Below are 24,208 nucleotides of genomic sequence, written 5' to 3' on the forward strand. Positions count from 1 at the left end.
ATCTCGTGGCTTTTAGTGTCTGTTAAAGAATGTACTTCAGAATCCATGTCTTACTGGTTTCTAGTTCCTTTGCAGTCATGAGTTTGAGTCCCAGGCCTTTAATCAACTGGTTCTTTGTCTTTGCGGGAAGATAGAACAAGACCTCTCTCATTTTGTCTCTTTGCTGGACTTATGGCTGAAGCTATAAACCCACAAATTATCTTATATATCATTATGTATGAAACTATCAGTTGACAGCCTCTTCTGCTAGTTTACTCTTTGTAAGCAGGGTCTGGATATAACCACCTTACATCCCTACCATCCAAAGTGTGCAATTCAGTTCTTTGTAGATTGACTTGGTTTCCTACATTATTGATTTTTTTTTTTTTTTTTTTTTTAAGAAACTGCTTTGGCAAAGGCACACAAAAATACACATGCTGCTCCTTGCTTAGTGTGGAAAGGAAGGGGGTCCTCGCCCAAACCGTTTTAAATTTGTATCTCATTAAAATTTCTGTGTGAAACTTTTAACTTTCCAGGGTAGTACATACACGTGTTTTTGTTCATCTGGAGAAAACATTGGATTTAGCTATTTGTGCTTTAGCCGCTGTAGTTTCCTGGTAATGTGTTGACCCAAGAAATCAGCCCATCTCTTGCTCTATGGGGCTTTCTAAAATAACACTTCTCCTTGATCTGTTAATTACATCATTGTCTGACCTGCCTTTAAGTGGCGTTCCTTCCTGCTTCTGGGAGCTTTGTTGTTATGCCAGGCAGGGGGAAGAAAATTATTCAGCAGGGCTCTGTGAATAATTGTGGGAGGCAAGGGAACCATTGATTTAAAAATGGGGTGGGCAGGGCACAGTGGTTTCAAGGAGAGAGCTACCATGATGCCTGAAATTATAATGCCAAAAATATCATTGAGCTCTTATTCTCATACTCCCTCCTACCTTCTTTGATAAATTTTTATTGTTAGAAAAGCCAGGAATGGATTTTCTCCCCTTGGGCCTTTCCCTACAGTGGCAATGAGAACACGGAAAGAAGGTGAGAAAAAAAAGAAATGTACTTCTTAGAAGGATCAGCATTTTGTAGATGTTAAAAGTTGCCATCTGAGATGCCTGTCCTCTGTAGGACTTAGAGAATGAACCTTTCACAAGGTCATCTACTTTGTTGGCGATTATCTCCACAAATCTTTCCATATATATCTCCTATATATTTTGTAGGGAAAAAATAATCCAATCTTTTTATTCTCACCGTAAAAAAATTTTAAGTGTCTGAGGCGATGAATGTGTTAACTAACCTCATCATGGTAATCATTTTGAAACATGTATAGACAGATATGTACATACACACACATATGTGTGATTGTTACATTGTATCCCTTAAATTTACAGTGTTATATGTCGATTATATCTCAATAAAGCTGGAAGAAAATTAGATCTTATCCATAGCTGTACCAGACTTTCTACAGAACCTAATTTCAAATAGCAAAGAGACTGTTTAGTAACAGTACTTGCTAATACTTAAGAAGCTCCTCCTAACGGAATATCTGTCCTATTTACCTGTGTGATAGTTAATAGGGATACATTTGCATGTCAGTTCCATTTTTAGAGGATAGCAGTCTCCAGGCTACACATGTATAGTCTTATTTCCATCCTGGTAACTGTTGAGATCAAGATGTTAAAGCTAAGGCATTACAGACTAGAGTATTGTTTCACTTTCTGGTTTCCTCTGAATGAGGCTGAAAAGCAGGGGGGAGAAGAATGCTGGGGTCCCTTGTCGTATTACATGAGACACAGCGGTAAGCAGCCTTGTACAACAACACTGCGACCTCACAAGGCCCACGTTGGTGAATATTTTCTTCCATCACATCTAAGAATTAAGTATTTCTTAGATTTTTTTCATACTAGAGAATAATGACAAAGCGTCCTAAATGTGATTCTAGGCATCTACTCATTGGCCTCAAGCATTATTCTTTTAAAAAATAATTAAATAGACGGGGCACCTGGGTGGCTCAGTGGGATAAGCCTCTGCCTTCGGCTCAGGTCATGATTCCAGAGTCCTGGGATCAAGCCCCGCATCAGGCTCTCTGCTCAGCGGGGAGCCTGCTTCCTCCTCTCTCTCTGCCTGCCTCTCTGCCTACTTGTGATCTCTCTCTCTGTCAAATAAATAAATAAATAAATAAATAAATAAAATCTTAAAAAAAATTAAATAGATATAAAATATTTCTCTTTTTCTGATATTACTGGATTTGTACTGGCCCCTCTAGTCCTTGAATGACCAGAGAGTGGGTCAAAGCAGAGAGGAGAATCCCAGCACTGGCCACTGTGGAGGTCTACCCTAGGTCCCTGCCTCATGAAACACTAATAGCCATTGCTCTGGCTGCTCCACCAGCCAACTGGTCTACCTTCCATTCCAGACTGTGTTTAGGGTAGAACAACAGCAAATGACTATTGGCTGATGAGGGCCAGCACTTCGCTAGACTCAGTCAATATTATTTGAGTCATTAATAGCTTCTGTTAAGGATGTGGACTACCAGTGAAATAAATAATTGTATTGGGCAGAAGTGTTAAGGTCAACACAATGCTAATTTTCAGATTTTATTGAGTAGAATCTGGTTGCCTGACCTGTCATTCTCAGTCGGTGCTGGGAGAGCTAACAAGGCTGAGATGGGCTCTTGGGGATGGCTGTATCTTTCTGTTCTGTTAGAGCACTGGCTTCCTGAGAAAATCTCTATTATATAAAGGCAACACTTCAGCCTTACCTTCCCCACCACCTACGCATCCTGAAAACTTTTCCCTTTGTTAGCTCTCCCTGAGTCATGCATTCATATCTTTTATTCCAACTACCTCACAGGAATGACTCAGTGTCCTACATGGGCAGTAAACATTTTGGGAATATTCTTGTGTCTCTTCTTTTTTATTTCTTGATCTTGAGTAAATCTTAAGACTTTTATAACATAGTTTAGAATTAAGACCTCAGCACAGATCAACAGGCTTTTCACATAAATATTCTGTTATATCAGTAATATCCAGTTGATTTCATTTTGTTCACTTTCTCCTCTTCTTAGTCTCTTTATTTATTTTTTTAATTTTTTTTCCCTTAGTCTCTTTAATTGTGCTTTATCTGTTTATCTAAATTTTACAGTTTTTGCTGAATGGTGTAAAAATTCCTGAACAACTAGGTAAGTATCCTGGTGAAACCTTATCCCTTCCAACTTCATAATCTTTTTGTGCAGTGGAATAATTGCTGTGATTTTGGGTAGTGAAACAGGCGTAAACTACATTACTTAAAAATACGTTGAATGTTGGCTCTCCTACCCTCTCCGTTTTTGGAGCAGATTGCTTCTTCAGGCCGTCAGTGGAATATGAAAATTCCTTATACATCCTATGCTCCCAGCATGGTTTGTGAAGTACTCCTTTCCTTGGCAATTCTAATGAAAACACATGAGGGGAAAAGTGACTTTTCTGTTCTTTCCTATCAGATTGTACTAGCTATTCACATAATGAACACTTTATAGTACCGGAGACAATCGGGCTGGGTGGAACTGCTGGTTCCCCTTTCTTGGTAATTTGGTGCGAAATCAGATGTTTTAGAGGGGCTTTCTTTGCTCGCATTGCCCAACCCATCTGCCCTGTTAACGGGGGCTGCTTGTATTTCAGCAAGTCATACTTCTAACAGTTTGGGTGAAGTCTGCCCTTACCACACCCCAGTCAAAAAGTTCAAACCTAAAGGCAGCTGTCAGCTCCCTGCACCCTACGCCCGCCAGTATGTGTGTTTTGCCAAAATTATTTTCTCATTGGGTTCTTGACACCCAATAGAGGCTAGGTCCCATTTGTAATAATTATAAAAGCAATTATAATTGTTACTGTTTCAAAACAAACAGGAGGGGGGTTGTGGAGCACTCAAGTCACTTTCTTATTTTAGGTAAAACATGAGGTATGAGGCAGAACAAGTTGGGCAAGCTAGTGAGAAGGGATTACGGGCTGTCTGCCTGGAAGAATTTCTTGGAACCTGGAGGGGAGTGGGTGTGGGTTGTCCATGTACCTGTGAAGGTGTAGTCCTCTGAAAGGTTCCGGAGCTGCAGAGGTGTGGTCCCCTTCCTCTGGACACCCTCTCTGAGGTTCATGCCATGTGCTCATGGTTTGGGTGGGCTGTGAGTTTCTGCTGTTGGTGGTTGCATGTCAGAGACTGGGGAATCCCAGTAAGCCAAACAGAAGGCTGCTAGGACACCTGGGAGCCATTCACCAACATCTCGAGGGAGGGAGTGTCAGGGTTCTCCTGATGATTGCTTGAACAGCTCTGTGTGTGATGAATCAATGGGAAAGGATTTCCTTTCTAATTCTTCTTCTTCTTCTTCTTTTTTTTTTTTTTTTTAATATTTATTTGTCAGAGAGGGAGAGCATGAAAGAGAGGCACAAGCAGGGGAGCAGCAGGCAAAGGGAGAAGCAGACTCCCCACTGAGCTGGGAGCCTGACAGACCCTGGGATCATGACCTGAGCCGAAGGCAGATGCTTAACTAATGGAGCCACCCAGGCACCCCTAGGAAAGGATTTCTCGTCTGATGCTCTTTTTTCTTTATAAAGCACTCCCTGTGTGTCATTCACTTTTAAAACTTTCATTATTGATTTTGCCCAGAGTGAAAAACCAAGAAGCTGGTTTTCCAACTGTGCCTGGCAACGCGCCTTCAGCTTCCGGGGTGGTGCCTGGAGGGAACGGTCCCGGGGACCCGGCCCAGTGCTCCCAGGACTGCTTCCACCAGCACCAGTCCACCTCCTCTCCTTGCTCTGGTGGCAGTTTACTTAAGATGCTGTTTCTGTAAAATTCCATGGCTTCATGTGTTTGAATGGAATTGGCGTTTATGGTGTGCGGAAAAATAAATCAGTTCTTTTTGAAGAATCATTTTGGATTGCTCTTATCTCAGAGAGGTGAAATATGTGACCCCGTTCCTCTGTCTCAGTTACAAGCACCGCCTTGTTTGGAATGCTTGGAATTTTTGTTGTTGTTGTTTTAACAAGACAAGTTTCTGCTTTGGAAAAGGCTTTTGTCACAAAAATATTTTCATATATAAAATATACTTTAAACAGTTGCATATATATTAAATCACTTTATTGAAGTATGATTGGCAGACAAGAAGATGTACATACTTAACGTAGACAATTTGATGAGTTAGAAGATAAATATATGCCTGGGGAACAGCGTAATGCCTTTATTTAACAATGCTATGTTGTATACTAAAACATTTGCTAGGAGGGTAGATCTTCTGTGAAGTGCTCTTACCGTAAATACATGCACACAAGTAATGACACATAAAGGGGGCAGGAGGAAACTTTGGGAGGTGATATTTTTATATTTTTATAACTTTGATTTGTAACCACAAAGGAAGGAACGAACACTTAATGTGTCTATGACGAGAGATAAAATTATGTTTTAGGTGTCCACAGTGAACACAATTTCCAGTTCTGCCTTCAAAAGACTACTTCTGAGAGATAATCTAAGAAGTAGTCAATTATGTCTTCATTTCTCAAGGGTCCTATGTCTCTTTCTAAAAAAATAAGATGGAGGCACCTGGCTGGCTTGGTAGATAGCCTTGGTAGGTAGCATGCAACTCTTGGTCTTGGGGTCATGAGTTCGAACCTCACACTGGGAGTAGAGATTACATTAAAAATTTTAAAAAATAAAAAATAATATAGGTTGAGACTGTAAGAAATAATTGACTTTGTTGAAGAATACCTAGATCTCCTGCTAGGTTAGAACAACAGGATTTATCTATTCATAACCACTTCCTCTGGATGGGCTCTTCGTGTAATTGACATTTGTGGTGTTGGGTGGCTGGGCCTGTGTCATTCCCGTCTTCCCGACTCAGGAAGCATTACTGGCTACTTTCTTCCTCCTCCTCCTCCTTCTCTCTTCCTCCTTCTTCTTCCCCCTCCCCCTGTCCGTCTTCTTCTAAAATTGTATTAAGTTTTATCATTTTAATTCCAGTGCAGTTAAAATGCAGTGTTATATTAGTTTCAGGTGTACACTATAGTAATTCAACAATTCTATGCATTACTCAGTGCTCGTCATGAGACGTGTACTGGCTATGTTTCTTCTTGATGTTTGACTTGGGATTTCTTTTTTTGGGGGGCAAAGATAGTCAGAATATGCTGTATGCGCTGTGTTGGGGAAAATAGAAATGTGAAGACCGCAGTTGGGGGAGATTGATAATATCCCCATTTTGATGTCTTGCAGAAACAGACAGGTGGTAGTTGTCTGTGCATAAACTAGGAAGAGGAGAGAGGCAGAATCACTCATTTTTACTCCTAATTGACCTTAAAGTGAGATTTTTTTCTTAACTTCAAAATACTGTATTTGATAGGCATGTTGATTTGCTCTTGGATGATAGCTCATTAATAGTTAATCAAATAAGAACACCATGTCTCAGACCTTATTGAGCCTTTCCAAAATATTATGGATGCTGATCATTGATTATTTTTCTATTCAAATTTATTTTTAATCTAGTCTACTACTACTCAAGGCATAGGTGAAAAACCTTGAGTATTTCAGGTTACTAGAGTCAGTAACTATTGATTCTTTCTGGTGTGACGTTAAGATAGTGCAGTTAGATCTCATAGATTTTTTTCCCCCTTCCATCTCATCCAATTTTGTTTTCTCTCCCTTATTTTTGTACTTTTGAACCTATATGTTGAGACATAAGCCACTGTGGGGCTCTGTAACAAATCCTGAACGTATCATTTCTTTTGCTCAAAAATTGGGACAAAAAGAGTGTGGTTCTCGTAGGGGGAGAGGCTGTTTACAATGATTTTTGTGGTCAAATTTCTTAGAATTGGCCATAGTCTTTTAAAATAGTAAGAACTGGGACGCCTGGGTGGCTCAGTGCGTTAACGCCTCTGCCTTCGACTCAGGTCATGATCTCAGGGTCCTGGGATCGAGTCCTGCATTGGGCTCTCTGCTCAGCAGGGAGCCTACTTCCTCCTCTCTCTCTGCCTGCCTCTCTGCCTAATTGTGATTTCTGTCTGTCAAATAAATAAATAAATCTTTAAAAAAAAAATGAAATAGTAAGAACTGTTGGACTTTGCTTCTCTTTAATTAGAACATGGGGCTTCCTGATATGATCCAACTATAGAGTATTTTCACAATTATTTTACCTCTTTTAAAGATCATGGAAGGGTTTCTGTTCTACTTTTTATTTTTCATCATAGTCATCCATGTTTGGAGATAGATTTTGCTCTGGGTAGTTTCAGTGACCTAATGGTACTTGTAGTCATGGGCTTTTTGTCTCTTTCTCTCTCTCTGTCCCTCCCCTCCTTTCCTTACCCCTTCTTCCTTCTCTCTCTCCCCGTTCCAACCCCTCCATGAAATATCCACTTGCGAGGCAGCTCTGGGGTAATGGACCAGGCACTGGGCTCGGTCTCAGAAGGTGGAGGTTTGAATTTTGCTCTGCTCTATCCAAGCTCTGAGAGCTGTGGCAGATTATTTAACTTCTCAGGACCTCAGTTCACCTATAAAATAATCCTCATGGTTGCAGAAGTTGAAGTGAAATGACAAATGTGAAAGAACACAATTAACATTGATGCCCTGTCGGGGGGGATGTATTGGTATAAAATAGACATAACATAAAATTTACCATTTCAATCATTTTAAGTGTCTCATTCGGTGGCACGAAGCACACTCATAGTCTTGTGCAACCTTCACACTATCCATTTGTAGAACTTTGTCATCATTCCAGACAGAAACTCTGTACCCATGAAATGGTAACTGTCCACCCCCACCCCTCCCCGCCAAGTCGCACCTTTCTGCTTTCGGTCTCTGTGAATTTGACTTCCTGGGTGCCTCACATTGATGGCATCACACAGTATCTGCCCTTTCAGGTCTGGCTTATTTCACTCAGCGCGATGTCTTCAAGGTCCTTCCATATTGTAGCGTGTGTCAGAGTCTCATTCCCTTTTAAGGCTGAATAACATTCCATTGAATGTTTCTATCACCCTTTGTGTATCTGCGCATGTCTTGATGGGCATTTCCATGGTTTCCACCTTTTGACTGTTGTGAACAGTGGTGCTAGGGTTCTTGGTGTGCAAGGATCTCTATGCATCCCGGTTTCCGTTCTCTAGGGCGTATACCGAGAAGTAGAATTGTTGGATCATATGGTAATTCTTTGTGTAACTTTTTTGAGTGACATCCCATTTTTAAGTGTCTGTCTTCTTAATCTGTAGGATTGTAGCCATGCAACTCCTAAACGGGATGTGTGTTCCTTGTGGTCTTCTCATCCTGTAATTTACATGAGAGGAGGCAGGATGGAGAGGTCCCTGGAAATGTCAGGACGCCAGGAACACCTTGTTAAGGTGGCAAGTCCTGGAGCCCACGGTTCTCAGAATTGCCTCTGCCGTGCGCCTAGATGGTGTGGGAGGGGAAGGTTTGCCGTGGAGGAGCTCAGATGTGTTGCCTAAACAACCGCTGTATGAATGAATAAAGTATTTTCTGCCTTGGACCTTCCTGTAGGGATTGAGGAGCCTGGAGACTGGGGAGGAGAGGCTGATGGGCTCCGGTGGGAGGACCCAGTACCTCACCATGACCACCGAAAATCCGGCGGCAGGAGAGCTGGCTCCAGCCCCCCTTGTCACTTGCAAGCTGTGCCTCTGCGAACAGTCCTTGGACAAGATGACCACACTCCGGGAATGCCGCTGCCTCTTCTGCACAGCGGTAAGTCTTCCCTGATGCTTTCATCACGGGCGTGGGAAAATACGGAAGGGGAGGACCGTGAAAGAACAGGGTCGGCTTCCATGGCTTTCTGGGACGCCGGGGTTTGCGACAACAGGCCCCTGTGTGGGAGAGCTCTTCCACCTTTGGGTCAGTCTCCAAGTACTGTCTGAATGGTAGGTCTGAGATTTCCTGGTTTGGAGGCAGAGGATAATATATGTGTGAAATGTAATTATTGGTTAAAGAAGCAGAATCTATTCCTAAAGGACGAGGCCAGGAACAAAACAGAAATATTCCTAAAAGGTCTTAGTTAACTACCGTCTGAAAGGCGTTCGCCAGTTATTTTGAGCGATGGAGAAAGCAGGTAGCAAATTCCTGAATTTTCTTTGGTAGACTTGCTCATCTCCTCCAAAGCCCATGAGATCTAATTCTTTTACTTTGTTATGACAAAGTGAGATTCTTTTTTCTCCCCCTATTTTCACAATATGTCGGATGGTGCTTATGTGTCATGAACAGGAGAAGCCTGTAGATCTCCAGGGGTGGGCTTGTTTCTTTTACTCTGACACTTGGTATCAATGTCTGTGACCTGATCGCAAGGATCCCTGAAGGTTAGTTGGTTAAGGCGTGAAGATGGGAGACAGAATGACGGATTCACAGTGGCTGCTAGAAGCGTGAATGCAGGTGGTCTTATTCAAATTTTCATTTATTAAACATCTCTTGGGCTCCTCCTGTGTGCCGGGGATGCAGTGGGATGTTGGGAACATAGCGGTGAAGGAGATGGTTCCCGCAGGGAAGAGGGACACATGGAAGGAGCATTTATGTTTAGTGGAATCCAGGGAAGCTCGACCTACCAGAGGAATGTCTCATGCATGTGGGGGACAGAGGGACATCCTGGGGGCAGTGATCTCTGAGCTGAGGCTTTAAGCAGAATTTGCAAACTGATGATTGTGGACCACGTCTGGGCTCAACACATTTTTTTTTTTTTTAAAGATTTTATTTATTTGACAGAGAGAGATCACAAGTAGGCAGAGAGGCAGGCAGAGAGAGAGAGAGGAGTAAACAGGCTCCCTGCTGAGCAGAGAGCCCGATGCGGGACTCGATCCCAGGACCCTGAGATCATGACCTGAGCCGAAGGCAGCGGCTTAACCCACTGAGCCACCCAGGCGCCTGGCTCAACACATTTTTGTTTGCATCCCCAACTGGGAAATTTCATGAGAAAATGAAAAAGTGGTACGATATAGCTACTCTGGGCCTGTGTTGATGAGCTTTCCTCGGTTAATATATATATCAATCATAATCATCAATTCGTATCTCTCTCTATATGTATTTTTTAAAAATTTATTTTTATTTATTTTAAAGAGAGAGAGACCGCGCGTGCAAGCAAGCACATGAGTGGGGAGAAAGACAGGGGGAGAAAACTCCAAGCAGACCCCATGCCCAGCACAGAGCCCAACACAGGGCTCAATGCCGTGACCCATGAGATCATGACTGGCACCAAAACCAAGAGTCGAATGCTCCACCGACTGAGCCACCCAGACGCCCTCCTCTGCTGATGTTACCTGCCTCTCTCCTGTTTGTGTTTGAATCAACTGCACTTTTTTTTTTTTTAAGGGTTTTATTTACTTATTTATTTGACAGACAGAGATCACAAGTAGGCAGAGAGGCAGGCAGAGAGAGAGGGGGAAGCAGGCTCCCCGCCCAGCAGAGAGCCCGATGCGTGGCTTGATCCCAGGACCCTGAGACCATGACCCGAGCCGAAGGCAGAGGCTTTGACCCACTGAGCCACCCAGGTGCCCCTCAACTGCACTTTTAAACCGAGGATGGGTAAGACCCGTCCAGGACTCGTGCTGCTGTCTCGGACTGGCAGAGGCCTGATGCCCGAGTTACAATATCTATGATTTATCTTTGCTTTGGTGGGCCTTGTAGCGGCAGACTGTTAATGTTTATTATACCAAGGTATAATAATCACCAGACAAATGTGGGTTTAGTGTCCTGACTTGAGAAGAAGATTGAATTGCTCAGTTACAGTGACCAGCGCTTGTATCAAGGGAAGTAAGAAGAAAGGAATTGTTAAGGAAGTAGAATCATTTATCAATGGGCATGTTTACTAAGCATATCCTTGGGGGTAAAAAAGCACATAATAAGTTAAGGTGAAATAAATTTTGCTCTCTCTCTTTCGCTTAGTTCAGTTGATCAATGCGACGTGTTCTCAAGCTCGTGTATATCAATTAAAAATTGGGGGGCGGATTGAGAATTCGGGTGGGGAGAAGCCTTGGAATGATTCTAGGGTAAAAAGGAAGAAAGAGATTAAAATCCTTCCTTTAGGTTTCCCATCCAAAGATGACAGCAAGGACAGGAACTATTCTAGGCACTGGGACTTACCAGTTTAAGAAACAAAGCCCAGCAGAGATCCTTGCTCTTAGGAGCTTACATTCTCTTAAAGGCAGTTGCACAATAAACTGTAAACATAATAAACGAGCGAGTTCTACAGGATGGGGTCATGGGCCTGCGGGAAGGCGTTAGGCCGGCCGAGGGAGCTGGAGTGCAGGGTTGGGGGTATTGCATTTCCATTAGGCTGTCAGGACGAGGCCTCAGGAACATCTGTGCTGGCTTTTCCTCTTCTCCTCGGCCTGTGTTGCTTAAGGAAGTGACCTTGTCCTCCAGGGGTGGCTTCAGTTTCCTCTGGACTCGCTTTGCTGCCGACGGCTGTGTTCTGAGGGGTTGTTTCTCTGACTTTCGCACCTGTGTTTCGGACCCTTGCCTAATCCTTGAAACAAATGAGTCAGAGGCAACGTTTGGGTCAAGGCAGGATGGAAATTTTTGTCTCAGGGTGACTGACGTTGAAGAGGCAGGATCTGGAATTGAGTTTTTGCGACGAGACTCAGCAGTTCAGGGTTCCAGTTTGGGCATGAGTGCCTGCACGTGTGGGGACGAGGTATCTGATCGCATCACAGTTACGGTTGCAAGAGCTCTCAGTTCCCGGTTAAAAATGACACGACAGCTTCTCGGTTCTCCTTTGGCAATTGGACGGTAGGAGTTAGGACAATTGGATTATTCTGTCATCTGTGACCCTACTTCCTCATTGCTGGGGAGTGAGTGCTCAAACCAGAAAGTCAAATGGCTTGGCGTTTTTGATATCCCTCCAAGTCTGGAACTTTCTGCACCTATAAACATTAACCTTCCCTGGCTTCCTGTACCCCATTCCCTATGATCTACCAAACTAGTAACCTGCATGTACTGGATTACATTGGTGTCTATAAATTTGCAGTTGACATCAGGCTCACCTGAAATACTACTCTAACTTTTTATCGTTTAGACCTTTCATTTCTTCTTTTAAAAAGCTCTTAGAGGATGAGTCTGATCCCCCAGATTTTAGTTTGCACTTAAATACTAGATATTAAATATTGATATTAAAGATACCAAGTGTGTTTTGTGTTTTCAAGGCTGAAAAGAAATTTGTGACTTTGCTTTTTGAAGATTTTATATATTTATTTGAAGATTTTATATATTAGTATTTATTTATTATGTGACACACACACACAGACAGCATGAGCAGGGGGGAGGGGCAGAGGGAAGGGAGAAGCCGACTCCCTGCTGGGCAGGGAGCCCAACTTGGGGGCTCCATCCCATGCCCTGAGCCAAAGGCAGATGAATACCCGACTGAGCCACCCAGGGACCCCTTGTGACATTTTAAAATAGGCATCTGCTAGTAATTTCCAGCTTTACATATGACTGGATGACATCTCCTGATTATCGGCTTGGAAGGACATCTTGGGCAAGATGTGTCTTTAAAATCGTTTTGCTGGGACTGTTCTCCTTCCCCTCCTCATTAGGAGGCTGACCAAATAGATTGGTCCTCTTGCTGGATCCCGTATACGTTCATAGATTTAATAAAGCTTTTTATATCTTTTACCCTTGTCCTGTTTTCCCTAAGAATGATCCCTGACCAGGTTGCCGTGAGCTTAAATTCTTTCTGTTTCCAACATCAGTGTGCCCTGGGAAAGCAGCACGGATAGATGTGGTGTGTCTGACGAACCATTGGATGGGGTCCCTATCTTTAGGGATATCTGGCCTTTAAGGAGGTGCCCCCACCCCTTGTGTGCTCTGTGGCGCTCCAGCTCTGTGGAACAGAGGTGATCCTTGGATAGAGTGTTCCAAGCCCAGATTAGCTCGGAAACTGGTATGTTCTCTCTTCCTCTTCTTGGAAGGGACGTAAGGCACGCGAGAAGGTCTGTGAAATCTTTCGGTTAAAAGAAAAGCGGGGCGCCTGGGTGGCTCAGTGGGTTAAAGCCTCTGCCTTCAGCTCAGGTCATGATCTCAGGGTCCTGGGATCGAGCAGCACATCAGGCTCTCTGCTCAGCGGGGAGCCTGCTTCCTCCTCTCTACCTGCATCTCTGCCTACTTGTGATCTCTGCCTGTCAAATAAATAAATAAAATCTTAAAAAAAAAAGGGGGGGGGATCCTGTTTCACTTCTCCTGAGGAGGCGTTTCCATTTGACCACACCACCTTTTTAGTGGAACACCTATTAACTTGCCCACAATTTGTGCGCTGGCAAATGCTGCTTTAAGTCATTGCCATGTAGGTAATTCTTGATGTAATGACGTCCAGAGAGCAGACTGTAATGCGTGTTACTTCAGATAGCCTATCAGTATAGCTGGTTTCTTGGTAAAGGAAACTTCGAGAGTTCTGTCTTGGAGGGTGGTTTCTGCTAGACTGTTTGCTTGGCTTTAATATATGGAAGAAAGTGTAGTGTCAAGCAAGGGAGTCCATGCAGGACGGAAGTGGGCACAGCTGTCGCAAGCATGACTGATCTCGTAGATCATGAGGTGCATTATGGAGCCAAAGAAGTTGGTATTTTGGGGTTCTGGAGAGAGGTGTTGCAAAATTACTTGTTCTTGCACTTGAAGCGTAAATGTCTCAGGGATGTTAGTCTGCTAACTAATGATCTGCAGAAGCTCTCTCTCCTCTCTCGCTCCCTCTCTCCTGTGGATTTAAATAACCCAACCTATGAAAATTCAGAATTTCCTTTTCTGGCATTTGCACCGTACTCTTTCAGATAATACCACACCGTTATAATTCAAGAGGAAGAAAAAAGACTCACAAGAGTCAGTTATCAAAAGGAGGGAAAAGGTGTGGGTTTGCTCCCTGGTGAGCCACTTTTGCCTCCCTGATTTATTTTGGAAGCTGTTTCTGTCCGCCACGAATTAAAGAATAATGGAAACACAGTTGCTTGTTTTTCTAACCTAGATAATTTCACCTGAAAAGAGTCGGTATGTTGGGCATGGTCTATTTACCTTTCAGATTACAGACAGGATGTGCCGAGCAAAAAGAAAATAACGTCCAGCCATATTCTTGCCTTTTTTCCATTACATTTTGTTGGCTCCAAGTAGTTAGAACTCCTTTTACTATTCATTTCTCTGAGCCAAATGGATTTTCCAATGTTTAAAAAAGTGAGAGGAAATATAAAACTTTTTAGACCAAGCCCTTCTTTTCCTTGGGGCCTGTCGAGTGACCTTTAAGAAAAGCCCACATACAGCCTGGGAGAGGTTTACAGTTTGGAAAGAGTTGCCGTGTGTGCGTGCGCTGGTGCATGTGTGTGTGTGTGTGTGTATGTGTGTGTGTGTTACTTGTGCTCACATGTGTGCCCACATGGACTGATTAACTTTCAGATGAAGCTGAGAACCCGTGGCGGTTCTCTCCTGGATTCTAACTGGTATCTGTAGTAGGATTTCGGCAGGAATGTTGTCTTTCTACTGCCACTTCCATGTTTCCTTTCCCGTGGTGAACCGCGCAGACTTTGAGGGAGGGAGACCCTGGCTCAGGTTAGGCTTCACCACTGTCCATGAGTATGACTGAATTCAGGCCAGATCTTTGGCTTCTCTGAACCTTGGTGTCCTGACCTGGAGGGCAGAGGGAGGTAGGGGAGGATCATGGCGGTCTCAGACTGTGGTGGGGGGCATCAGGTGGGACCCCCAGGGCAGTCCCTAGCTTTCTTTCCGAAGTTCCCTCAGTAGGCTGAGCTGTTCTGTGTTTCAGGAACTGTTTTAAAGAAAGGAAATCCTGTGAAGACTTGACTGCCTTCCTCATTAGCCTTTTGTAAAAAGATGGTAACATAGGTGATTTCAGCCTTCCTCCTGTTCTGAGACACCCAGGGGCTCGCCGTGAGGATAGAGAAGGAGGTTTCTCCGTTGGATTTGTCCTAAGATTGGCTGATGGGTGGGTGCTTCAGCTCAAGAGGTAGAAGTTGGACTTAGAGGAAAAACAACAGCTCTAAAAGTGAATAGAAGAGAGTACTTACCCAAAGAATAGGAAAACACTAAGTTAAAAGGATATGGACCCTATGTTTATTGAGGTGTTATTTACAATAGCCAAACTATGGAAGCAGTCCGGTGTCCACTGGTAGATGAACGGGTAAAGGAAATGCGGTGTATGGACGTATCTATACAATGGAACACTCAGCTGTAAAAAACTGAAGTCTGGCCGTTGGCAACAACATGGATGGAGCTAGAGAGTATTAGGGTAAGTGAAATAAGTCGGTGGGAGAAAGACAGATACCCTGTGATTTTACTCATATGTGGAATTTAAGAAACAAAACCCATGAACCAAGGAAGAAAAGAGACGAACCTAAAACAAACAAATAAACGAACACCCCAACCAAACAAATAAACACCAAATCTTAAACTCTGGAGAACAGATGGTGACCAGAGGAGAGGGGAGTGAGGGAAGAGTAAAATAAAGGAGATGAAGGAGGGAGCATCGCACAGTGAGCACTGAGTCATACATGGTGTGAGTCACTGTACACCTGAAACTAATGCAACACTGTGCGGACTGATACCAGAATTAAAATAAAAATGGGGGCACCTGGGTGGCTCAGTGGGTTAAGCCTCTGCCTTCAGCTCAGGTCATGATCTCTGGGTCCTGGGATCCAGCCCCGCATCAGGCTCTCTGTTCAGTGGGGAGCCTGCTTCCCCCTCCCTCTCTCTGCCTGCCTCTCTGCCTACTTGTGTTCTCTCTCTCTGTCAAATAAATAAATAAAATCTTTAAAAAATAATAAAAAATAAAAAGATAATAAAATAATAAATAATAAAATAAATATATAATAAAAATATATAAAAATAAATAATAAAAATAAAAAATGATAAAAATAAAACCTTAGAAAAATCATAACTGTGACTAAATCAGCACATTTCTGGTGCATGTAAGAGATCAGATGAAAGTGTCTCAAGCTACTATTTAATTAGAAGCATACCGCCCCACAAGCATATAGTAATAGAATAACTGGTTGGTTTGATGTGTATAGTCTAGGATCATTTTAAGTATTTTTTTATTGGGACCTTTCTGGAACTGCAAAAAAGCATGAGGCATCCCAGGCCAGCAAGGTCACAGAATTTTTTTGTCCCCTCCTCTGGTGGTGACCTGCCAGCCTTTCCTGAAGCTTTCAAGTTTCCCCAGTTCTTTGCATTGCCCTGTATTCCAGTCCTGTGGAATGGACAGAAGTCACTGTGGCCAGTTTAAAGCCCTCCCTTATTCTGTTGGTTTCTGGTACTAAAATACACTGGTGGGTGAGGTTCGTCGTAGGGGTCAAGTGAATTCTTCATTGTCAGGGCTTCAGAGGGTTTATCTGTCACTGTTCGTAAATGACTTCAGAATTCTCACTGCTTAAACTCAAGAGTTCCCATGGTGGAGCTGTGATGACTTTGTTTTTACCAGGCAAGTCCCTGATTTGAAATGCAAATTGCGGTACTATATTTTCCCACCACCGAGGGAGCTGCTGGGGACAGATAGTATCTGAGAAGTGGGAGCAGACTGCGGCGGCATGAGGAACGGAGTAGGGATGACTCAGGGAGGAGTTGGCTTTGAGGACCAGGATCTCATCCGCGCTTTATCGCCCGCTGCTCACTTATGCAAGGCAAGTGGTAAATGGAGCAAGAGGAAAGAGCAGCGAAAGGAGACCACACTTTGCGGCCGAGTGACTGCCGCGGCTCCTCCTTCTGGATGCCGGTCTGGTTCGGTGTCTGTGAGACTGCATCTCAGATCTGGTTGCTCGGGCTTTGTCCACGTCTACAGAAATACTGATTGTGCCCTGTATAGTTGGGATGGGTGCCGTGTATAGGTGGGATCAAAGCCCGGTTTTCAGATAGCTTCACCCCGTAATGCAGAGCTCAGATACTGACAAGCAAATATGGAAGTCAGAGGATGATAGAGGCTCTGAGTTAAAACAGAGCAGGGTGAGGGGGACCGCGAGTGCTGTAGGGGCGGGGTTGGGTGGGCAGGGAAGCCTGGCTGATAACGGATTACTTGGGCAGAGACCTGGAGGACGGGGGAAACAGGCTGGCAAAATAGGGTTTTTGGCAGAGGGGAGCAGTGTAGAGGTCTGTCCAAAACTGGGATTGTGCTTGGTGTTCAGGTATGGCAAACAGGAGGAGGGGCAGAGGGAGAGGAAGAAGCAGGCTCCCCACTGAGCAGGGAGCCCCATGCGGGGCTCGATCCCAGGACCCTGAGATCATGACCTGAGCCAAAGGCAGAGGCTTAACTGACTGAGCCACCCTGGCACCTGATTTAACCATGTTTTACAGGGATCACTGTGTTAATAAGGATTATTCAGAGAAACAAATCCATTGAAGATAGATATATGTAGCTCCAGCGAGAGATACAGACACATATGTGTATATATTAAGAGATTTATTAAAAAGAACTCACTCATGCAGTTATGGAAGTGAAGTCTCCTGATCTCCTGCCTACAGGTTAGAGACTTGCCTCAGGAGAACCACTGGTGTACGTTCCAGTCTGCGAGCAGGAGAAGACCAGCGTCATAGCTCGTGGGGTCAGGCAGAGAGAGTGAATTCTCCCTTCCACTCGCTGCCTGGTAGTTCCGTTCAGTCCCTCAGCTGATTGGGTGAGGCTCACCCGTGTGGGGAGGCAGCCTGCTTTCCTCTGTCTACCATCGACACCCCAGCCTCATCCGGAAACACCCTCGTAGATCTACCTAGAAATAATGTTGTACCCAAATAGCTGAGTATCCCGTGGTCTGGTCAGGTTGACACATAAAATTAACCATCACGGTCACCCTGGCTGCTGCACAGAGACACAACTAGAGGGACAAGGATGAAGGCAGAGAGACTAGTTAGAAGATAAATAGAACAATCTAGACCAGAGGTGGTAGTGGCATAACCAGTAAATGGTAACCGCTCATGTGTTTGGGTAGTCTAAGGCTTCATTTTCTTCCTTCCTTCCTTCCTTTCTTTCTTTCTTTCTTTCTTTCTATCTCTTTTAAAGATTTTATCTTTTTATTTGACGCAGAGAGCTAGACAGCAAGAGCAGGAACACCAACAGGGGGAGTAGGAGAGCGGAAGCAGGCTTCCCGCTGAGCAAGGAGCTTGATGTGGGGCTCCATCCCAGAACCCCGGGATCATGACCTGATTTGAAGGCAGACCCTTAATGACTGAGCCACCCAGATACCCCAGCTTCATTTTCTTTTATAGAATGTAGGGATGATAATAAATCATCTAAGGTTATAGAGAAGATTGCGATAGACAATCTGGATAAAGCTTTTAATCCAGTGCCTGGAATGCCGCAAGCATAGTAGGGACATAGGTCTCTACTAATTTTACTGTGATCGTTGAGATTTTGCCTGACAACCTCCAGGAATGGGACCTACCATGACACTGGCTGTCCAATTACAGAATTTTAAATTTTGCTTTTTTAGATGTATTTATTCATTTGAGAAAGTGTGCACGAGAGCCGAGGGTGGGGCAGAGGGAGAGGGAAAGAGACAGTCTCCACCAAACTCCCCATGAGCAGGGAGCCGGCCTTGGGGCTTGATCCCGCGACCCTGACATCACGACCTGAGCCAAAATCAAGGGTAGGATGTTCCACGGATCCAGCCACCCAGGCTGTCTTTTCCTCTATATCCATTTGAAACCTGTTTCCATGTAAACTCTACCAATTAGTGCTGGTCTTTTGTCCAGAACAAAACAGGTTGAGATTTATTTTATTCTACTCACTTAGCTCTATATTGTTTGAATGACACTTATCTTTCTGTTAGGACAAGATTACTCATTAAAAATTTTCCCACAGTGCTCTGTCCATTGTGAGGATATTAATAAATCAGACTTCACCCTCCACCTCTCCACCCCTTTCGTTGACACAAGCTTTTGGAATGAGCTTTATTTGCACAACATTCTTGACTTTGATCATGGGTTGAACAAGTACTTCGGGCGTTTCTATATTCTCTTCGGAAAGCATATGGTATCAGGGAAGGGGGGCAGTCCTGGAATATGGAAGAGGATTTAATTTCTTTTTCACAAAGGTTATAAAAAGATGGTACGTTGGCAATCTGTGTTGGTGTGTTGTGGAGACTCTTTTTTTTTTCTTTTTTTCCCCCACAGCATACCTTGCCAAATTTAATTTTTCAAACCACCTATCAGAATATGATAGTCTGGCCAAACATTCAGACTGGGACCAGAGAGCAGGCAAAGGTCGGAGTAGAGTGAGAGAACTTTCCCTTCCAGCCAGTGAGTCACCAGAGCTTTCCTGTTTTTTCTCTTGTAGTTGTATCTTTATTCCAATTTCCTATAAGTTTGTTTTCATCTTTTAAAAAAAATTATTATTTTTTTAAGATTTTATTTATTTATTTGAGAGGGAGAGAGAACACACATAAGCTGGGTGAGGGGCAGAGGGAGAAGCAGACTCCCCGCTGAGCAGGGAGTCCGATGTGTGGAACTCGATCCCAGTACCTGGAGATCATGACCTGAGCCAAAGGCAGACACTTAACCAACGGAGCCACCCAGGCATCCCAGTCTGTTTTTATCTTAATCCTGACTCTGTTCTTCCATTTGATATGGCCACGTACCAGCCGTGGTGCTGTGTGGATAGGCATAACCAGTTCACTCCGGTGGGAGGTAGACCCTCTGATAAGGGACGTACAGGGTGCCGTGGGAGCAGGAGGGAAGCCACCCAAACTAGCGCTGGGGAGGTCAGGGAAGGTTTCCTGGGTGGCTGAGACCAGGAGAGGACGAGGTTGTTTGATGGAGGTGCTGGTGAGCCTGTGGACAGGAAGAGAGCCACAGGGAGGAGGAACAGGCACAGGTTAAGGCACAGAGCCGAGGCAGGGTGGCGTACCAAGGAACTGAACTGAGAGACGTCCCTGGAACGGATTGTGAGAGGTATGGGGGTGCTTGAGCATGACGTTGGAGAGGGAGCCTGGGGAGGGGCTTGTGTAACTTGTTGAAGACCATTATGGAGCCACCGAAAGGCTCTGTTTGGGAATGGGGTAGGGAGAAGGCTCTGGCACAGAGTGCAGAATGGTCTGGAAGGGAGCAAATACGGGGGGGCCGATGAGAGCTTGGAGGACACTCTCCTCATCCACATATGTGGTATTTATTATGGCAGACTGCCATTTTGAGGTCTGGAGTATGAAAAGTGTTTTCATGTCCCAATTTCCCTTTCCTGTGCATTTGTATGTTAACGTCCGATTTCTTAAAATGTTGCTGTCAAAATGCCACTCTGGTCATTCTCTCACGTGCACCTGCTTGAATCCTATTCCTCAGGGCTGACGCTGAAGTCCTGTTGCGCAGTGTCTGTCCAGATCACCTCCTGCTGCCTCTCACATGACGCATCTCACACTCTCATGTCTTTCCTTCTTTCTGGCATCTTCCTCTTTTCTTCCTGGCTCAGTTCCTAATGAAGTCTCATTGCCTGATCAGGACAATTGCAAGTCAACAAGCCCTTTGACAAGCAGAATACTAGGTTGAGGGGATTTATTGGTGAAAAACTCAAACATGGTTCTTACCCTCATGGCATTGACTTACCCTAGTGTAAAATGATCAGTTCTGCTCTGAAAGCATTCAGCATTAAAATCAAATCATATAGATTTTGCACAAATATCTGTATTTTGGGGCACCTAGGTGTCTCAGTTGGTTAAGCGTCTGCCTTTGGCTCAGGTCATGATCCCAGGGACCTAGGATGGAGCCCAGCATTAGGCTCCCTGCTCAGCAGAGCGCCTGCTTCTCCCTCTCCCTCTGTCCCCACCCCGCTGCTTGTGCATACTTTTTCTCAAATAAATAAATCTTAAAAAAACAAAACAAAACAAAACCAATCAAGTATCTGTATTGCCTTCCACTCCAGCAATCTGACCTCCAACCATTTCATCCTTGATTGGAAGTTCACTGTGGGCAGAAGCCCTAGAAGAAAGGCATCACTAATGATCCCACTTGCCCAAGGACGGTCGCCAGCATTCGTCCACCTGATTCAGCCTCAGGCATTTTTGAAGTTCTTGAACTCATTCCATCCATAAAGTGATGGCCCGGATGGCTCATTAAAACATATCCCTTCTTGGGGCGCCTGGGTGGCTCAGTGGGTTAAAGCCTCTGCCTTCGGCTCCGGTCATGATCTCAGGGTCCTGGGATCGAGCCCCACATCAGGCTCTCTGCTCAGCAGGGAGCCTGCTTTCCCTTTCTCTCTCTCTCTCTGCCTCTCTGCCTACTTGTGATTCCTGTCTGTCAAGTAAATAAATAAAATCTTTAAAAAAACAAACATATCCCTTCTTTCAAGATCATGACGTAGATCACACAGTAGTTCCTTGTTTACTTGCCTCACAGATGTTGGAGTCTGTGTGCTCATGTTTTGAGGCCCACTCAGCGCTCTGTCCCAAGCCAGTCATTCATCTGATGGCCACTTTCCTAAAATGCTGAGGTCGGGGGCAGCGACAGTGCCGGAACCTGAGAGCCACTGCCGTTAGTGCCTGTGCTCGTGCTCATGCTTCGGCAAAGTCTGCAGTCATTTCTGGCGGGCTGTGCAGGCTTTTTAGTTCCTCTGTGTTTTTCTGTAGAAACGGGAAGTCAGTAGGCAAACCAAGGCCCCAAGGGATGAAACAGAGGCAAGGGCACAGGGCCGATTGCTCTCTTCTCTTCCACTGCTAACCCGGAGTGCAGTGCTCTCCGTCCCAGACTTTGGTTTCAGCCACAATGCCAAAGTTTGAGTCCCTGATTTCATGTACCTGGACGGGGGGCAGGGGAAAAGAATGTAACTAGAAATAGAGTGAAACTTCAGTGCTTATTTTCTTTCTTTTTAACCCTATTTTTCCTTGCTCTCTCCTTTTTAAAATTAAAGACTAGTTTTTATTCTTAATAATAACTCAGTCATATGTGCTGGGTATTTATTTATTGATTGATTGATTGGGAGAGAGAGCGAGGGAGGAGCAGAAGGGAAGGGAGAGGGAGAGAAAGGATCCTAAGCAGGTTCCGTGCCTGGTGTGGAGCCTGGTGTGGGGCTCGACCTCACGATGATCCTGCCATCGTGACCTGAGCAGAAATCAAGAGTTAGACCCTTAACCAACTGAGCCGCCCAGGGGCTGTCATGCTGGTTTTCTTTTCTTTATTTGTTTTTAAAGATTGTATTTATTTATTTGTCAGAGAGCACAGGCAGGGGGAGAGGCAGGCAGAGGGAGAAGCGGGCTCCCCGCTGAGTAAGGAGCCCAAAGTGGGACTTGATCCCAGGACCCCAGGGTCATGAACTGAGCCAAAGGCAGTCACTTAACGACAGAGCCTCATGTCTGTTTTTAAACAGACATGTTTAAAAACATGTCAGGTATCCTCATGCTGGTTTTAAAACAAAACAAAACCAGAAAAGCTTCTAAGGTATCAACTGTACGATCAGTTCGCCTTCCAGACTCCTCCTCTGTTGCAAAATGTGAACACAGGGTTGCGTATATATTCATACACATCATTTAATAGACAAATGGGATCTTTATAGGTATTTTTCTTTAACTTGACTTTTACAAATTTTACTTAGGGTATTGTGGACACGCTTCTGCATAGGAGTATGTAGACAAACCTTCCTTTTTAGGCGTTTGCTATTATAAATGAAAAATTTGTGTTCTTGTGTAAATGTGAAATTGTATCTATTTAAGAAAAAATTCTAGCAGTGGAATTGCCTAATAAGAAGGTATGTGCATTCTATATTGATTTGTTGCCGAATTGCCCTGCCCCCCAAACTGTTGTGCCAACAGCCCCCACCAAATGTGTAGGAAAAATCCCCCTTCTTTGACTCTCTGGACATTTTCAAATTTTTTATGTTCTCTAATCTGAGATGTGGAAAGAACATATCTTTTTGTTTAATCAACATTTCCTCTTTCCAAGAGGAAGCAAATTGTAGCAAGACAAACTCCTCTCCTGAGTCTGTCTTTAAAAAATACAGTGTGTTCAGTGTTAGCACAATTTCAGCTGATTTTAATACCCTTGTATCCATAGCACTGTCAAGTTAGAAAAATGGGTCAAGCATACTGTATTTTGGAGACAGGAATGAATGAAAACATACTGCGTGAATATGGTTGGTCCTAATGTTGGGGAGAGATGCATTATCACACAAAAAGGTTTATGTACCCTATTAAGAAGTTACTGTGTAGGAAAAGAAACTTATAAAAATGTAGACCCATTGGGTTATGGACATTAGGGAAGGTATGTGCTATGTTGAGAACTATGAAGTATGTAAACCTGACGATTCACAGACCTGTACCCCTGGGGCTAATAATACATTATATGTTAAAAAAAAGTAAAATGCCAAAAGGTATAAATTAAAAAATAAATGTAGACACGTTGAAGACAAAGAGGTTACAAACTAGAAAATTCAGCGAACTCTTAAGCTCCGTTTTCTGACTGTTTAAGTGCATCAGGGGTTGGTTAGGTAGAGAGTTCAGAGAGGCGTGGCACCTCTTGGGATTAGGCTAGACCCAGTCAGTGCCTCATTTCCACAGAAATACATAAGCTCTGTGTTAACCAAAACCCTCAGTGGTTTTGGAGCTTTTCCCACCCCCAGCAGGGATGTCCTTTGGGTTTGACTCTTTCAGTTAAGCCTTTGGGAGTTATTAGCCACATGGATATAGGGTGGAAGGTTTTTATTCAATGTCTTTGACCCTCAGTTTATTCGTCTACTAACAAAAGTCAAGAAAGGACAAGCAAGGCCTTTCAGTACCTGCCATGTCATATGTAAAATGCAAGAGTACAATTTTCTCCCCTCTTTTCACTCCTAGTCTCCAGTTTGCACATTAAGAGACCAGTGCAGGGGCGCCCAGATGGCACAGTGGGTTAAGCATCCGACTCTTGGTTTTTGCTCAGGTCATGATCTCAGGGTTGTTGGGCTCCATGCTGAGTATGGAGCCTGCATAAGATTCTCTCTCTCCTTCTCCCTCTGCCCCTCCCTTCTCCCCACCCCAGCTCTCATGCACGCTCTCGCTCTCAAAAAAAAGAAAAAGCAACCAGTACAGAATTAAGTTACTTGCTGAAGATCCATTGTCTTAATTCCTGAATCATAGGGTTGTTTGGATGTTGAGAGCAATGTTTGTGGAAATATGTAATATACTGCCCAGGACGTAGTATGTGCTCCCTTAGTTTTATTTGTTAGTGTGAACAATGAATGAGCCCCATAATTAGATTTTTATGATTCTACCTCTAGTTTCTAAAGTTTGGCAAGAGCCTATGTAATGCAAGACTGATAGCTGGTTTTCATGTATATAAAAGCTTAGTTAGAACAAAGAAA

The 24,208-nt window shown here is 44.1% G+C and overlaps 1 protein-coding gene across 3 annotated transcripts in view; it reads left to right on the top strand.

Annotated features, from left to right (window-relative positions):
* Positions 1-24,208, top strand: part of RNF144B (ring finger protein 144B) — a 170,630-nt gene that overhangs the window by 94,487 nt on the left and 51,935 nt on the right. For all 3 annotated transcript variants that reach the window (XM_059179433.1, XM_059179432.1, XM_059179434.1), the window contains one exon: positions 8,476-8,676. In XM_059179433.1, the coding sequence (XP_059035416.1) occupies positions 8,512-8,676 (165 nt within the window). In that variant the 5' untranslated portion in view covers positions 8,476-8,511. Of the gene's footprint in view, positions 1-8,475; positions 8,677-24,208 lie in introns of those variants that run through there.

The sequence above is a fragment of the Mustela lutreola genome, chromosome 6, assembly GCF_030435805.1.
Source record: "Mustela lutreola isolate mMusLut2 chromosome 6, mMusLut2.pri, whole genome shotgun sequence".
Lineage (NCBI taxonomy): Eukaryota > Metazoa > Chordata > Mammalia > Carnivora > Mustelidae > Mustela > Mustela lutreola.